Here is an 18,984-nt window from a genome sequence, read left to right as displayed (position 1 = left end):
AGTATTCTATATATAAATTACTATCTATACAAGATATACAATATTCTATATGTAAATTACTATCTATACAAGATATACAGTATTCTATATATAAATTACTATCTATACAAGATATACAGTATTCTATATATAAATTACTATCTATACTTGATATAGAGTATTCTATGTATAAATTACTATGCATACAAGATATACAGTATTCTATATATAAATTACTATCTATACTAGATGTAGAGTATTCTATATATAAATTACTATGCATACAAGATATACAGTATTCTATATATAAATTACTATTTATACAATATATACAGTATTCTAAGTATATTACTATGCATACAAGATATACAGTATTCTATATATAAATTACTATTTATACAATATATACAGCATTCTAAGTATATTACTATGCATACAAGATATACAGTATTCTATATATAAATTACTATCTATACTAGATATAGACTATTCTATATATAAATTACTATGCATACAAGATATACAGTATTCTATATATAAATTACTATTTATACAATATATACAGTATTCTAAGTATATTACTATGCATATAAGATATACAGTATTCTATATATAAATTACTATTTATGCAATATATACAGTATTCTAAGTATATTACTATGCATACAAGATATACAGTATTCTATAGATAAATTATTGTTTATACAAGATATACATTATACTATACATACATTATTATGCATACAACATATGTTCTATTTGTTTCCTTGCAAATACTTTCCCTGGATTTTATGGCATTTCTGCAGAGAATGCATTTCAAGTGGCATTAGCAAGGAATAAACATTGTTTCTGTTGTACATATTTATTTATAAGGCAGTTCTGTTTCGTGTAAGAAATAAATCTTAAAAGTAAGCTGTCCGTTTTGGTTTTGATGTTTAAGATAAGTATCACAGAGTGCTATGACTTGAATTTTGGCTATCCACATTACATCTGGATTCATAATGATACATTTCTGGTAGAAGTGGACTAATATTGTTGACGTATTTAATGAGTCATTGGTCTGCTTGTCTTTCTACCCCCACCCCCCGGTGTCCGATGTTTATAAAATCTAACTTCTGAGTAGCACAAGCATTCAAGCTATTCCTAAATTGGAATTCCTGAATATTACAGTCTACTGATTACAATATTAGATTGTCGAGATTCCCGTTACTGGTGTTTACCTGTATGACAATGCTCAGTCTCACCTTGATGTTAATAAGTTAATATAACTGTGCTCATAGTCAACTAAACATATAATGGATTTATTTTAATTATCAGGTTTATAAATAATATTTCTTGAAATGAAATTAGTAATAATAATAAAGATTTGAAATATCCAGTGTAAAGTGTTGATTGACAAGCCATTCAAAATGTCCATAGATAACATAGATACTTGATATATCTATATATATATGTATTGTGCCCAATTCAGTGATTCATACCTATAGTTTTCATTTACGGTCCCAGGAAACAGTAACAAGCTTGTTTTCATTTACGGTGTATTAGGTTAGCTTTGAACAATCATGAAGCAGCTCGTATAAGTTCAATTAATTAATTTATTTATTCAGACCTATTTTTCAAATTAATTAATTAATTAATTATAAAGGATAATATTTATATGTGATAAATATGAACATATACAGTGCCATTTTTTAGTCATGCTGCTTTTAAGATTGGTTCATTTAATATTAATTTATATGTATTATTCATGGATCATTTTATAGTAAATTGTGTTGATTTTTCATGGATCATTTGTTAGTAAATAAATTGTGTTGACTTTTCATGGATCATTTCATAGTAAACTGATTTCTATTTTGGAATTATATTAACAGCTTATGATACGTTTTCTTCATTCCACATGCAATCTTCTATCTTTTTTTTCTTTGTTATTTAATTTTTATCCAGTCCCTTCTCAGCTTTGTCCATGTTGGTTCATGTCTCAGCTCAGCCAATGTGTGTATGTGTGAAATCTGCCAGTAGTTTCCTGTGAGTTGGTGGTTTTTACCAGGGGTTTCCCTGGTTTCTCCTCCACCAATCATACTGGCTGCCATATATATCATATCTTGTGCTGAGCAATGTCATTAAAGGAACAAACATCAACTGTAACCAGTCCAATACACAAATACTCATTGAAAATGTTATTCCAAGGTACCAAAATGTTCGAAAAGTCTGTCAAGTCCTTCATAAATATTTCAATAATACTTATATATTAGGAGTGTAACCTCATTATCCTTTACAGAGAAGAATGTTAGACCCTACATTAAATATCTAATCACTTTTGACACATTTCTTCTTTTAAGCTTTACCTATCTAAGGATACCAGTAATTTGGTTAAGTTGACTAAAAGGCGATAGAACATTACTTTTAGATACCAATCTCGTGGTTCAGTTTACTACAAAGTGATACAACATTTCTCTAGGATACCATTCTTGTGGTTAAGTTTACTATAACACAGTATGGTATTATTCTATGAGGTATACAGATGATTTATAACCATTATTCCATGCTGTTGTTTTTTGTCAAATGGAGTAGTCTCTCAAGACTAGATTGACTGTATAATCTGTAAATATATTTTCTTGACCATCATAATGATATGACAAAGAAAAATTAACTCAATTTTTATATTTTTAGCTGACGTCAGATTGTGATCATATGCTGCACATAAAGCATTATTTTCAGTGAATACACATCTACAACAATGGATGGTCAGCTAATTCCTGAATGACATCCCACACGACAGTAAATGAGTCTATGTCAAGGGAAGTAATACAATATTAAGGGAGGTAATACAATATCAAGGGAGGTAATACAGTTGGTAGTTTTAGATCATTTAACTCTTCATTAATTTTAGAAGTACATTTTCAAAATTTTGGCAATAGTCAATTTTACTAAAAAAAGATTTTTTACCATATTTGCAATTTATAAAAAAAATCATAACATATTTACTCACTGAAGATTTCCTTCATATTTGTCCTTTAAAATTAACATTATGCATGTGATCACTATCTAGGCTACAAAATACAAAACCATTTCTCAGTAACAGTTCTGATTTCTTAATATGGATTCCTGACACTATTCATTGGTATGCATGCATCACATCATTTTTCTCAATTTCTGATTTTTGTTGCTCATCATTCTTGTAATTAATTAAACGTTTCTCAAATTAGGAGTAAATTCAAAATTTTGTTTATCTCTGACTAAAACCCTTTTACTTTTTCCAGATGGGAAATGTATTTTTTTGGACCTGAATTATACTGTATTCTAAAGTGCAACATTGCTTTAATTTTTTTTCATTTTTATATTTCAGTCAAATAACATGTCCTTATCAAACCTTTGTTGTCACCAGATGGAGATGGAGAAGCATGTCAATCACTTACATAACTGTCTGCCTGAGAAGCTGGAGACTTTTTGCAAAATTCACCAAACCTTTCTTCAAGACCACACTGGGAAAGAAATTGAGGAACTCTTTGTTGACAGTTCTTCCAAACACAAGGATCCCATAAAGAAAAAGTGATCCACACCCTTTTCCAAGAAAAAAGGTACCTTTTTATATATGGTGCTCATAAGTAAATTGATTTCCATGATTTGAATTAAGGATGTTTTATTTTGTAAAACTCAAAATGATGGTATCATTTCATACTGCTATCTGTATGCAGTGTCTTATTGCCTTGATGTCCTGTTGTCATATGACTTTGGTGTTCTAGTGTCATATTATATTGATGGTCTAGTGTTTTATTACCTTGTTGTTCTAGTGTCTTAGTACCTTGATGTTCTAGTGTCTTATTACCTTGGTGTTATAGTGTCTTATTACCTTGAGGTTCTAGTGTCTTATTATATTGGTGTTCTAGTGTCTTATTACTTTGATGTTCTAGTGTCTTATTACCTTGAGGTTCTAGTGTCATATTATATTGGTGTTCTAGTGTCTTATTACCTTGGTGTTATAGTGTCTTATTACCTTGAGGTTCTAGTGTCTTATTATCTTGGTGTTCTAATGTCTTATTACCTTGATGTTCTAGTGTCATATTACCTTGATGTTCTAGTGTCTTATTACCTTGATGTTCTAATGTCTTATTACCTTGATGTTCTAGTGTCTTATAACATTGGTGTTCTAGTGTCATATTACCTTGATGTTCTAGAGTCATATGACCATGGTGTTCTACTGTCTTATTACCTTGATGTTTTTGTGTCTTATTACCTTGATGGTCTAATGTCATATGACCGTGGTGTTCTAGTGTCTTATTACTTTGATGTTCTAGTGTCTTATTACCTTGAGGTTCTAGTGTCTTATTATCTTGATGTTCTAGTGTCTTATTACCTTGATGTTCTAGTGTCATATTACCTTGATGTTCTAGTGTCTTATTACCTTGATGCTCTAATGTCTTATTACCTTGATGTTCTAGTGTCTTATAACATTGGTGTTCTAGTGTCATATTACCTTGATGTTCTAGTGTCATATGACCGTGGTGTTCTACTGTCTTATTACTTTGATGTTCTAGTGTCTTATAACCTTGAGGTTCTAGTGTCATATTATATTGGTGTTCTAGTGTCTTATTACCTTGGTGTTATAGTGTCTTATTACCTTGAGGTTCTAGTGTCTTATTATTTTGGTGTTCTAGTGTCTTATTACTTTGATGTTCTAGAGTCATATGACCATGGTGTTCTACTGTCTTATTACCTTGATGTTTTTGTGTCTTATTACCTTGATGGTCTAATGTCATATGACCGTGGTGTTCTAGTGTCTTATTACTTTGATGTTCTAGTGTCTTATTACCTTGAGGTTCTAGTGTCTTATTACCTTGATGTTCTAGTGTCTTATTACCTTGAGGTTCTAGTGTCTTATTACCTTGAGGTTCTAGTGTCTTATTACCTTGATGTTCTAGTGTCTTATTACCTTGAGGTTCTAGTGTCTTATTACCTTGATGTTCTAGTGTCTTATTACCTTGATGTTCTAGTGTCTTATTACCTTGATGTTCTAGTGTCTTATTACCTTGAGGTTCTAGTGTCTTATTACCTTGATGTTCTAGTGTCTTATTACCTTGATGTTCTAGTGTCTTATTACCTTGAGGTTCTAGTGTCTTATTACCTTGAGGTTCTAGTGTCTTATTACCTTGAGGTTCTAGTGTCTTATTACCTTGAGGTTCTAGTGTCTTATTACCTTGATGTTCTAATGTCTTATTACCTTGATGTTCTAATGTCATATGACCTTGATGTTCTAGTGTCATATGACCTTGATGTTCTAGTGTCATATGACCATGGTGTTCTACTGTCATATTACCTTGATGTTCTAGTGTCTTATTACCTTGGTGTCCTAGTGCAATGAACTCTGTGATCACACAAATCGTTCATTCTGTTCTGTACAGTTTTAACTATCACTGTTTGATGATTTTTTAAAATACATATTCATTTATTATTTTATAAACAGTTAGTGAATGGACTATATTTCTGATACATTACTACAATGACCAGATACTGGACTTTAATCTTAATGTTGAGTTTAAAAAAATATTTACAGTCAGTTTTACTTTGAAAATATGCTAAGGACTAAGATAAATTAATGATGCTAAAATATCGTGATTGACAGAGTTTCTATTTGTATAGATGGATAACAGATTCCTGTCTCATGACCAGATTGCACAGATTTATCAGTTGTCAGAATTCGTACAGTGACCAGAGAGTAAGTAAAAATGTTTTCATCTTTCAAGTCATTTCTCAATATGTGTTTTTTTTGGTTTGTTCATTTCTGTGATGTAATGATGCAAATGTATCATTAAGGTTAATTATAAACAATGATACATATGTATATTTAAGGTTTATTAAACAGTTGTACTACTTCTGGCAGGGATTAGGTAGGGGGTACACAAATCTAGAATTTATTATTTCTGAAGAGGTTTAAGTAGGGAGTACACAATTTTTAAATATTATTATCTCTGACTGGGTTTTGTTAACCATTACAACAATCTACACAGTAATTCGAAAGCTTCACCATTTTACAGGAAATAAGGCTTATGATGGGTTATACAGAGAGAGTAACATTTTGGTATGTATAGTGAGATGAAGAAATCTAACAGGCTGAATAAGTTTGAAAGTTTTATTATGTTGGTTTAAAAGTGCATACTTTTGCCAATACTTTAAAGCTGTAGTATTTGCATTTTATTTTTTTTTCTTGTTGAAATTAACTCAGTCTTCTTCCATGAAAGCCTCATTTAAATGTTATGTCAGAGCCATGCAACTTGTAATGGTATTGAGACTAATCAGAATTATTGAAATGGGCCCTTCCATTCAATTCAGACTCTTGTGTTTTCACATCAACCTGCTACTGTTCATGTGTATAAATCAGTACCAAGTGTATAGGGCTCTACCCTGGGTATTTCATGCATGGATGGACATTTTTCATGGTGCATTCAAATTTAGAAAAGAAATTCACAAAGAAAAAATTGCCACAATATTATATCCAACAACTAAAGCAACACACAGCCTGTTCCAGCTCTAAAGTTAAAATGTTATCATAAAACAGTTTATATAGTTAAGACTTATTTTGCCAAAATAATTACATATAATGCTTAATACAAAGTACAAACATTTCTCTTTAGCACACCATTTGTAAAATTATTCAATTATAACAATAATTTCAGACGTCAGAATGGAGGGTCTACTCAGAAAAACTGGTAATGTGGCCCATCATCGACTTCTGAAGGAATGGGTGAATCAGGATGCCAATCTTCATCTGGATGATGGAAGATTTTCTCCTCATGATTGTGCCACTGTGCCACTGTGCTGAAGAGTTGCATCAGTGAACTTACAGAGCCACTTTTGACAGAAACATTTTGAAACCCACTGCCATTTTGAAGCCCACTGCCAGATTGTGGGTAAGTTTTTCTAACAAAGTCACATATTATAAGAATATAAGTTAATATATTTGCAATTAATTAAAAACTAGATTCATGATACATTCAAAACTGACAAAGAAGTGGCACAAAATTGTTTTCATTTTGAAGCAACAGGCCAAAATATTGTTCTAACAGCCGACATGGCTTATAAACAGTAAACAAAACAAGCCATTATTTTGATGGCTCCTGTATGACATATTTCCAACACCATTTCATTAGCGGTAGCATCAGTGTTCATGTTCTTTGTCAGACACATGTGAAATGCATAAGTATAAATATACAGGGAAGACAACTCATTAATTAAATTTTTTTACATTTCACCTTTTTCAGATATGAGTAACATTGTGGCACCAGGTGAAGACAGATCCAAGGTGAAGGACACACAGATAAAGGCACTTCAACTGCTTTTTATCCTGATCCCACGTCAGAATGCCATTCTTCTGGAATGTTTGCCTGACATTCAACACAAGGTTAGCAATGTATCAGAGAATGTGATGACTCTACACTCTCTTGGAATGGTCTTTGCTCCTAGCTTGATCTGTCCAGAGAAGGTAAAAATCACATTTAAAGAACATCCATTTTTAGTTAGAAGACTCATCTGTTTTTATCACAAATACATTAATTTGTTAATTTGCAAAATGTACCTATAGAAGATAGCTCTCAGAAAAAAAGGTAATGCTTCAATATCATAGGTAACAGGTACCTGATAAAAAACAAATTGGGAAAAATAGTTTCAGTTCATCTTGAGTTCCAATCTTAATGTGCTATCTTACTTTGAATAGGAAAGGAGAATTATGTGAAAAAGCACAATAGAGCAGACTATAAATGGTGGTTGTTGTTGTTGTAGGGTTTAATGCCATTTTTCAGCACAAGGTAGGCTATACATGGTAGCCAGTATAAATGGTGGAGGAAGAACCAGGGAAATCCCCAGAAAGAACCACCAACCCACACTGGCCATGCCTAAAACTCGAACCAACACAGAAGTGAGATTACAGTGATCTGTAACAGTGAGCACCTTTAAGACCACTTTGCCACTCGGGGCCCCAGAACATAATTGGTATACAACTGATAAAATAATAACAAAAATTGGATTGCTGTGATGGATAACAGATATATTCCATCTCATAGGTGAATTTTGTTTGCAATTCTTGAAAATACAGACTTTTCACCCACCCATTCTCTCTTTCAGAGGAAAACTTAGATGCAACACTGTTCTTAACTCATTACACATTTTGTCTTATATTTAAATTGTCAATGTTTGAAGGTCTGCGCTTGAAACCTAAATAGTAGGGACAGGTGAAAGTTTTGTGCTTGAATCATACTAAAACGGGACAGATGAAAATTTGTAGTTACTCTTAAGTTGAAGTTTTCTAAATTTTAAGTAAGAACCAATACTTTCAAAATAATAATTAATACTATTTTTAAGTTTAGTTCAAAATATTTCTCTTTTCAGAAATAAAATATTTATTAAAATGAATTCTTTGTATCCAAATTTGTCATTTAGTTAAAACAATTAAGTGTTTTACAGCAAGTTAAAATTGTGTTATTTGTCATTCATCAAATGTCTAGAATTGAAACCATGAAGAAAGTCAAGTACGTACTGTATATTCTCACTTATAAGACCCACTGCAAACTACATCGATCCAGATATACCATTGCATAATGCACTGGCAGATCTGGTTCTGTTCAAAGTAGGTGTAATCAGATGAACAAACATCACAGACCCTGATTTGTAGGCACATTATGCTATGGCAGATCAGGATCTTTGTTGTTTGCAGTTTGACTTGACTTGTAAGTGAGGACAAATGGTTTCTATTTCTTTTTATTGCACCAAGAGAGTGACCAAATTCAACATTGAATAAAAACTTATGAAAAACTTAAGTCCTTGAGTTTCTTTTTCAGTTGACTCTGGTGGAGTTTCATTCCATATCAGAATTATTTACCAAACCTGTCTCCTTCTTGATAGAGAACACACCATTTCTATTCATGCTATCTATTACAAGTCTATTATTCTTTGAACTACTTTAACATAAACAGTCAGAATTTTTCTGATGTCCTCAAAACTGAATTACAATTTACAATTGTAAATCCAATTTAACAATGCCTTTAAAAGCCTGTTATTTTTTTAAAGCTTTCATAAATATGTTTCAACATTTTTGTTATCACAAATTTAATTTAGTTTGATGAATGTTTTATGCCAAGTAACATTATTTACAAGAGATTTGTTGATCCTAGTATGTTAGGGGTGACTCATCTTGTACGATGGTTAAATTGTTAGGGGGTGACTCATCTTGTACGATGGTTAAATTGCATCCTACTAGAGGACCTTTAATACGAAGGGAAATAAAAATAAAATCGCGAAATCGCTGAATTATCTTCCCCTTTTCATAAGTTCAATAATGTTTTATTGGTGTATATAATGAATCTTTATTTTGAAGATCTAGCGTTGGCCTGTCACAAAAGAATAATGTATATTGGTGGGAGCAGTGTCTTTGTTATTTGCTTTTTCCTTCTAGTGCCTTCCTGCTTGAAGTGGTGTGAAGACCACTATGTTGCTATAAAATGTCATATTTTAATTGATGTAATTAAATTTTTATTTTCTCAAGATTTTAAGAGACCATGCAGTGGATGTGGGAAATTTCTAGTGAGCAATGGAAGAGCCCCATAAGAATAACACAGGAGTCTGTTCTGCAATATACAAATGTCCATCTCAGCATACAGAAAGCAAATGTATCAATACATGTGTCAACTACATTAGATCTACCATTGAATAATATGAATGTCTATTCCTGGGTTGGTTATTATCATTGTCAAACCTCCTACAAAATTAATGATAAGGAATTCAGATACGCATTATGATGCAGTGAGAGAGGGGAAGGTGCATAATGTACACTATGCTTTAAAGTTTGGATCTATCTACTTGGGGCAGGGGTAGGAGAATGGTGTCATTTTATATAAGATTGAATGTTTTGCATGTCTTTGAAGAATATGTACAGGTGTATTATCACTGACCTGTCATCATACATCAGAATAGAATTTGCATGACACCAGTGAGTAATGTGATGGGGACAAAACTTGAATACTATTGACCCCTATCCTATTACCATGTATGTGTGTGGCTAAGTTTGACGATTTAAGTAATTACAGTTTCTTAATCAAATCCTATATTTGTTATAGTGGCTAAGTTTATTAATATGAATATTATCAATTTTCATAATGCCAAAGCTAAACATCCAACTTCGGCCTGATCTGCATTGTTTGATTGGCATATTTTGGGTATTACCAACACTGGCTATGGCAGATCTGCATGGTTTGATTGGCATGTTTTGGGTATTACCAACACTGGTTATGGCAGATCTGCATTGATTGATTGGCATATTTTGGGGGTTACTAACAATGGCTATGGCAGATCTGCATTGATTGATTGGCATATTTTGGGTATTACTAACAATGGCTATGGCAGATCTGCATTGTTGATTGGCATATTTTGGGTATTACCAACACTAGCTATGGTAGATCTGCATTGATCAATTGGCATATTTTGGGTATTACTAACAATGGCTATGGCAGATCTGCATTGATTGATTGGTATATTTTGGGTATTATTAACAATGGCTATGGCAGATCTGCATTGATTGATTGGCATATTTTGGGTATTACCAACACTAGCTATGGCAGATCTGCATTGATTGATTGGCATATTTTGGGTATTACTAACACTGGCTATGGCAGATCTGCATTATTTGATTGGCATATTTTGGGTATTACCAAAACTGGCTATGGCAGATCTGCATTATTTTATTGGAATATTTTGTGTATTACCAACAGTGGTCCTGGCTGATCTGCATTGTTTGATTGGCAAATTTTGGATATTACCAACATTGGTCCTGGCTGATCAACAACAATGTGAAGTCTTTGATCTCTAATTATTTTGTAACCAATGGCAACAAATCATTTGTAGGTGAGGCAAATAATTGGGAAGTGTTAAAACAAATATCATGCTGATATGTGTGAGACATTATTTAGTCTATTATCAAACCATTTTTTGTTTTAGCATGATGGTGCTACTGCTGTCAACATGGTTATCACATCTGCAGAGAGAAAATCCTTGGATGAATTGGAACCCTCTCAAGAGACTCAAGTGGTACATAAACAGCTGTATGCTCACATACAAACCATGCCCAGATCTTCGAAGAGAAAGATATTGCTCAAACAGGTTCATTTTCATAAAGACATATGCGTAATGACACATGCATAATGATACAAATTAAATGTGTGCAAAGACATGTCGACGAGGTTATTGTTGTTTTGAGGTTTAACACCATTTCACAGTACGTGAGAGCCTATGCATGGCAGCCAGTGTAACTGGAGGAGGAAGAAGCCAGGGAAACTCCAGTCAGAATCTACTTCTCATGGGAAGCTGATGGCTGTTTTTACACATACCCACATTGGCTGTGCCAAAGACTCAAAACCACATGATCAGAGGTGAGATGGCAGTGATCAGTACATGCGAGCACTTTAGACCACTCGGCATCCTGAGGCCTTTCAAAGAGATCAATCATGGAATGAAAGAAAATTTTGCTGTACTGAAATTTTTCTTTTGAGGGTCTTTTCAGTGCGTACAACATACAATTTAGTGTCAAAATATCAAGAAAAGAAAATTTAATCATTTGGCACAGCATAATGCAAATCAACCAAACAAAAATGGGTGTGTTGTCCAGAAAGAACCAAATGGATGACCATATTTGTTGATTTAGTTTTAATTGCTTTAAGGTATTATATTGCTATAAGTTATAATTAATACTGCATTAATTTTGGGACTACAGTAAAATATCAACTTTTGTAGTGCCATCATCACAATTAAAAATAAGCTTTTAACTGGGTATGTAAAATCAGAAAGTTGTAAAGTTTGAGATTTAAAACTGTTTGATAAAATGGAGGGTCACATCACTACACAATTACTTCACTACACAATGTGAATTTTTAAATCTTTAAATTAAGTTTTGTACCTAAATTTCAGTTTAACTGCAAATGGGTATTCTGCTATCAAGGGAAAGCACTCTAGAAGCCTTTCATTTGGAGAGTCATAAAAAGGTCAAAACCAAATTATCATAGTTACCTTACTGAATGCTATAAGATCCACTGTCTTGTTCACTTATTAAATTTAGTTGTAGTATTGAAAGAAAGATAATAAATCCTAAGACAAAATATTAAAAAATTGCTGTCATTATGAGTGCATTTTACAGCTCTTAAACAATGAACCCTAATTTCCAATTACTTCAATATACATACATGATTTAACCAGAGAAGCTATACTAGAGTCATCAAATATATACACACACACACAGATGTCTAGACACACACACATATGTCTAGACACACAACACACACACACATGTCTAGACACACAAGCACTAAGCTAAGTCTCAAGGAAACATGTTATGTTGACATATTTGCTTATCTTATACCAATGCTTTTTTTGTTTCACAGAAACATTTTCCTCTGCTGAATAAATTAAACACCACAATGCCTTCATTGAAGAAGTGGAATCCTGTGACACGGATCTCAGCTGAGACAACAAAAAGGTATGTTCTTATAATTGAAAATGATCTTGCCATGCCTCATCATATCAACCACAGCCATTTCACTTGTGTAATTTTGTTCATGTTAAGAGAAGAGAAAAAGTAACCTGCTGAAAACAGACCTGAGAACCGTTTATTTTCTATAATTAATTGATTGGGTTTTATAATCATAACTGCTGTCCTAATTGAATTTAAATTCAGTTATATCAAATTTGAAAATGTGATTATTATAGTTTTATGTTCCCACTATATCAGTGGAGGGGGGTCATACATCCATTGCATCACTCTACTGTATATGTACCACCTTCATGTGGGAAAGATTACTAGATTTAATTGTACTTGAAAATTAAAATTTCTTCCTTGGAAATTGCATGAATGTTGTAATGAAATATCTGCATGAATAATCAATAAAACAGAATTTAGCTTTGACAGGTCATTGTTCTAGAAACAACTCTTTGTTTAAGCTTAACAGCTTCCTTTCATTTAATATTAATGTTAACATTCTTTATGGTGTGTTAGTAACTGATGGAATGAATTTTGGGATGGGCTAATTGTAATGAAGTACATTGTGAGAAAGAAAAGACAATGTGGAAAAAATACAATTTTAAATAAAGTAAGGACATTTTGACAAATAATGTAGAGAAATGATGGGGGAAAATAACCTATGTTTTCAATGTATTTGCATGTGAAAATGGTACATAACCAGCATGCATGTTTAAGTATATATCAAATAGAGTCAAAAGAAATAGAAAATAAAATTTATACAAATAAAACTCATAGAAAATCTAAATACATGTATGTTCAATGAACAAGGCAAAGTTGCTTATGCAAGATATATTTTTATGAAAACAGTATTTCATACAACACACTGCAAACAGTATTTAGTCATTAATAAAACATACTGCAAACAGTGTTTATTCATTAATACAACACACTACAAACATTATTTAGTCATTAATACAACAAACAGCAAGATTGAGAACAAAGCTGATCTCCGATTCTCATGACGTAACCCAGCTTTCAGGAGCCTGATATAATAATGTAAAAATGGTCGATTGTTTCCTCAATCAGGAGCGAGGCTGGAGTGGCCTCTCCAGGGTGCAAGCCTTGGCTTGGAGTATGTGATGTTCAACAGTGCCCAGGAGCTTGAAATGATAATGTCAGCATCGTCCATTGTAATATAACTCAGCTCCCAAAATCTGGACAATAATTTTGCAATTTATATACAAAATCAAAACATCATGCATGGTTCCTGACATCATTCTTTTTTCAAGCTATAAATCTCATAATAAGGAAAATAAAAAACATCAACAGAAGTACATATAATATATGCAGTTTGTTTTTATTTGAAATGATCTGGGGGATTAAAGTTCTTGTACATTTTTTCCATATGAATGTCATATAAAGACATAATTTTGTCCCTAACAATGATATAGATAGATGGAAGGTTTAATACCCTATTTAAGATAATTGCCAATCTGATTCAGTTTATTTGAACTAGTTATGGTACTGATGGAACAGTGATGAAATGAAAAAATGATGAAGTTTCAACACATACTGACTGCTGCATATCACTGTGTGAAATTTTTTTATCCTATTTGATTACTGACTGACATCCCTTCTATCCAGATTCCTGACATCATGAATTGTCCACAAATGCCACAGATTTCCATGTGCCTAGTACAAAAAATTCGACTTGGCAATCCAAAATACAAGGCAGTGAAGAAGACTAATGAGGATTCCAACAAGGACATGACAATAATGCTCATCTCTAGTCAGAAGGAACAATGCTACAATTTCAGAGTTACAATAAGAATGAAAGTGTGTCTAGTGGCACAACATAAACTCACAGCTACTATATCTTCAAACACAGAGTCCATTGAAAGGCTTCCAAAATCAACACAGGTAGATGATTTATTTAGTTAATATTTGTCTCCATTAGCCCATACTAAAAGCCATCATCTGCCACCATGGCATGTTCCTGCACAAGGTACTGTATCCTAATGCATTGGCATTATATACCCATGGCATGCATTTCTTGCCATTGTTGTTTACTTCATTTTGGACAGAGTTATAGGCCTTTTGATGTTTGTGTGTTTTTTAAGTAGCTTTAACAAATTTTCAGCTACAGTGTCTACACTGTGATGTACCTATCAATGTACTGGAGCGTCATGTCCTGTACAGTCATATTATCCTGATACCGGGCTGACCAGTCTCAACACTAACCTTTTAATGCTGAACACCAACAAGGCAGCTGCAAGTGCCATTTTTAAAAGTTTTTCATGTGACTCAACCAGGGTTTGAACCTGTGACCTCCAACATCATTTGGCATTAACAAACAGATGACCTTAAGTCACTATTAATGAATCAATCTGTAAATAACTGTATGTATTACATTATAATTACATCATATTTTGGCATTATTTCTTAAAATTCATTTCCTACCCCAAATATATTTATGTACCCTAAATTGACCATCATTTGGTGCATGCTGCCCCAACTGCAAAAGTGAGTGATAATGGTGGTTTAAGCAACATGGATTATAAGACTGAATCAAGTTAACACATTTATATTTAAAAGCTGTTGTTGAAAATATCTATAATCTCTAATATAAATCTTGAATAATAATCAAAATATAATCTATTATATTTCTTCTTCCAAAAGGTAGTTTTCATTAACTTTGTTTCCTTATGTTTGATCCTGTTATTTACATATTTGAAAACTTGTAATATCTGAGAGTTTGGTGGGCTTGGTTTTGTTCATGGGTTGCTATAATTTTGCAGAGCCTTAGTGTAAAATTTAATCTGTCCTAATTACATTTGTGAAAAAGTGCTTTCATAATTTTCCCATCATTCATTTTCCCATCATTCATTTTCAGATAGGTCAAGCAATTTCTTCTCTTAATTATTTAATATCCATTTTAGTTTTAGTACTTTTTTAAATAATTTTTCTACCTGAATATTGTCTTTAACTTTTAAACACAGAAAAAATCAGAAGGCTAATTATCTCCTTTCTTCTTGCATTATTTTACAGTTGACCATGATGACACCTAGATCCAGGACTCCCATGATACTACTGAACTCTCCCAAGAAATATCAGGAAACTAATGCGTGATGGTCTCTACTTTGACGATCTGGAAGAGTACTGCCTGCACAATGACAGTCCAGAAAAGCTTAACTAGTTTGTGATGGCCTGTGATGATCATTCTGCTATAGTGCTACAGTTTATGTTTATCTAAAATACATCTATCACCGTAAATAAGAGTTGACATTATATAAAGTTAGGTACATATGGGCAGGTACTTTTTTCCATAAACACATGGAAGTAATAACAAAGATCTAGTACAATATGTTGCAAGGTTAAAGATGTCTTTTTTATATTAATTTGGATTTAATTCCCATTATTTTGAGACCCTAATACATTTTTATTTCTAAAACTTAGAAAAAACATTATTAGTTAAGTTTTACATAGTGTGTTGGTTCTTACTTCTTTGTTACTTAATTTAAGATCATTGTTTTAAGCCTTTTCTCTTAACATATGTAACAGAAAAGAGTGTAAAACAACACGCTTTCTAAAATTCAACAACTAATTTATTTCCCTATAATACAAAGTGAAAATGAAAAAAGAACTTAAAGTATTACAAACTAAATACCAAAATAATCCAAGAATTACAGACACAAGTCCCAATAATTTAAAGTTCTGAACAAACTTCAGTACAAATCCAAATTAAGTCCAATGCTGAAGGAGGCGCTGTGCCTATGGCAGTTTGTATTGTGTTGTTGTACCAACAGTTATTTGGTGAAACACAGTAAATATAATTCCAAGTTTGAATTCACTATAAATCCCAGTGAATGTCTCTGTCCAAGAATATTATTTTTTATGAGCACTCTGTATTTCCAGAGAAATTAATCACTGAATTAAATAATCTGAAGAAATAAATTCCAGTCCAAATGAACAATGAACACAGCAATAAGACAAATTGATTCTGCTAGATCTTAAGCACAAATAAATTATCATTCCAGTGATAAAATTCTATAGTATTTCACTTGACCTCATACCAAACAGTTTTTTCTCTGTATAATCTATCTTCATATTGTTAAATGAGATGGCTATCAATTCTAAAACCGGTTGTCGGACAATAGAAGGATTGCTGCTTGTTTTGGTGTTTCTGTTGCATGTATGAGTTCCATAAATTATTTAGAGTAAAGGTTTCGTGAAAACAAGGTTTCATGAAAACAAAATGCACTCCTTAGTATAATCAAATATATAAAGGTTATCATCGACTCTTCGTGGCTGAATATTTCATGTTAAAAAAAGGATTTGAGCCAGTTTAGGTGTCATAGTGCGTTTCCTATGTGTTTTAATGTGACTTCGACGTGCATGATCATTTTTTAAATGTCAAGAAGAACACCAAGGAATGGGTGCCAATCATGTCCAGTGGCTCAGGACATAGGCCGTGCTTATTCGCAAATGTTTGGTAATTAGCCCATGATATTTAGCAAAATTATTTTTTGGCTTATTGTTTATGCCAAGGTCTGTTGAGATCTGCTACAAAGCAAAATGGATAAAATTAATAGAAATAAAATCAAAGGAGGTTTAATTAAATCAAAACAATTTTTTTAAAAATAAAAAATCCCAAAACTTTGTATTTTGGTCATTTTTAAAATATTTTTTTAACAAAAACATGTATGTGGGGAATTGAAATGTATGTCATGTGATATATATTAAGTGACCCAGGAAATATAACTTTGATACTACTGAAGCATGATTGCGAGAAACAACTCTATAATCACACTGCTAGTCAAATCTTCTTTGATATGGCTAATCATTGCAAACTCGCGTTTTTATCCAGGATGCAAGTCTTCTATTGGGATCAGTTGGATATCTCACTTAATACTTAGTCTTCTGGTCATTTTAATGTAGTTTTGTTTTCAATTTCCCGATACTTCTGTTAATGCTTTCAACTTTATAAAGACTCTAATGTACACGATTTCTATTTTTCTCTGGCCGGGATAAAAGCAATTGCACCTACCCAACTTGAAAGTACATTGTATCGGAAATGTGTGTGTTTTTTATTTTTAATGTAGCTTTAACAATTTTTCCATCATATCGCTACGATTTCTGCAGTGTAGCAATTTATAGTGATGTCTAGCACTGGGGCATCATGATGCAGACATTTAGCATGATGTCCGACCCTGTCTCATTATCTTGACACCAGGCTGACCAGTCCTAACACTAACCTCTTAATGCTGAGCGCCTAGGGAGGCAGCTATTAGTACCATTTTTATAAGTCTTTGGTATGACTCAGCCGGTATTCGAACCCGTGACCTCCCACAGCTGAGGGGATGCTCTAACCACCCGGTTGCCAGAGCGGTTACTGTAACTTTTCTCTCAAGAACATGCATAGAAGGGTGTCATTTTGATTGTTCAGAAAGTTTACGCTTATTTAAAAAAAATTGCAGTATGCATGGAGTCATCCAATGTACATAATAACGTATTGTCTCGAATGTTGGCATTGAGTTATAAGGAAAATGAATTATTGGTTTGCTTCATGTAAGTACAGAGTTGCAAGCTGAAATGAAAGACAACATAGTCCCTCATTTGTTTGTGTCAGCCTGGTCTGAGGACAAAATCAATGCACAAGACCTGGCAGTAAAAGCAAAAGAAAAAAAAAAATGAAATCACTTCAATTGATGTGCCAAAAGTACCCTATCAAGCAGGCAGGAAAAACGACGTGGTCACTGATAAAATCAATGCACATTATTAGCTAACCTTCAAACAGCAAAATTTAATCTGATTCATGCCAAAATTTAAAATTTAACTAATGTGAAAATGTCGGATATTATTATCATTGAATTTCAAAATATAAAACCATTAAATCTTACAACTTTGTCAAGTTATTGAATACTTACACTCTATCTATTTGCAATCTATTATTGTACTCTGGAAAGCACATTGAGTTATTCATCGTGTATCTACAATATGATTAAAAGCAAATAAACACCAATAAAATACTATTTTAATTTTAATATAGTAATTATATTAAATATTTGTTGAAGTCATACATCAAAAATTGGCTCTGTATGAGTTGTCAATGTTGAAAGAATATATATATATATATATATATATATATATATATATATATATATATTCACACTCTGAATTCGTAGAATGTTTCCAATTATATATATGGTGGAGTGTGGCACGCAGAGGACTACACCTGCAAAATACAACAAATAAGTGCTTTAATTTACTGACATTCAAATATCTTGAGTGAAATATAGAACATTTTTATTTAATTTTCAATAAGAAATAGTGTAGAGGAGTAATTATCATTGTCATCATTATCAGCATCATCATCTCATTTAGAATCGTAATTATAATCAAATAAACTGCAAATTGCAAAAGTGCACTAAGCAACAAATGAATTAGAAATAAATGTGTTATTAATAAATTTAATAATTAATTACATGGGGATATTTGTTTTTAATTGTTGT

General features: G+C 32.3%; 1 protein-coding gene across 2 annotated transcripts in view; it reads left to right on the top strand.

Annotated features, from left to right (window-relative positions):
* Window positions 1-17,131, top strand: part of LOC149783999 (uncharacterized) — a 91,412-nt gene extending 74,281 nt beyond the window's left edge. Inside the window, exons 3-10 of one of the 2 annotated variants that reach the window (XM_089932108.1) lie at window positions 3,326-3,557; window positions 5,617-5,692; window positions 6,651-6,884; window positions 7,236-7,375; window positions 10,960-11,121; window positions 12,396-12,490; window positions 14,117-14,392; window positions 15,521-17,131. In XM_089932108.1, coding sequence (XP_089788234.1) covers window positions 7,238-7,375; window positions 10,960-11,121; window positions 12,396-12,490; window positions 14,117-14,132 — 411 coding nt within the window. In that variant the 5' untranslated portion in view covers window positions 3,326-3,557; window positions 5,617-5,692; window positions 6,651-6,884; window positions 7,236-7,237 and the 3' untranslated portion in view covers window positions 14,133-14,392; window positions 15,521-17,131. Of the gene's footprint in view, window positions 1-3,325; window positions 3,558-5,616; window positions 5,693-6,650; window positions 6,885-7,235; window positions 7,457-10,959; window positions 11,122-12,395; window positions 12,491-14,116; window positions 14,393-15,520 lie in introns of both variants that reach the window. The other variant, XM_089932107.1, reaches the window with a different exon arrangement.
* The last annotated feature ends 1,853 nt before the right edge of the window (window positions 17,132-18,984 follow it).

The sequence above is a fragment of the Sinohyriopsis cumingii genome, chromosome 14, assembly GCF_028554795.1.
Source record: "Sinohyriopsis cumingii isolate HCF-2022 chromosome 14, ASM2855479v2, whole genome shotgun sequence".
NCBI lineage: Eukaryota > Metazoa > Mollusca > Bivalvia > Unionida > Unionidae > Sinohyriopsis > Sinohyriopsis cumingii.
This window is presented reverse-complemented; position numbering and strand designations above follow the sequence as displayed.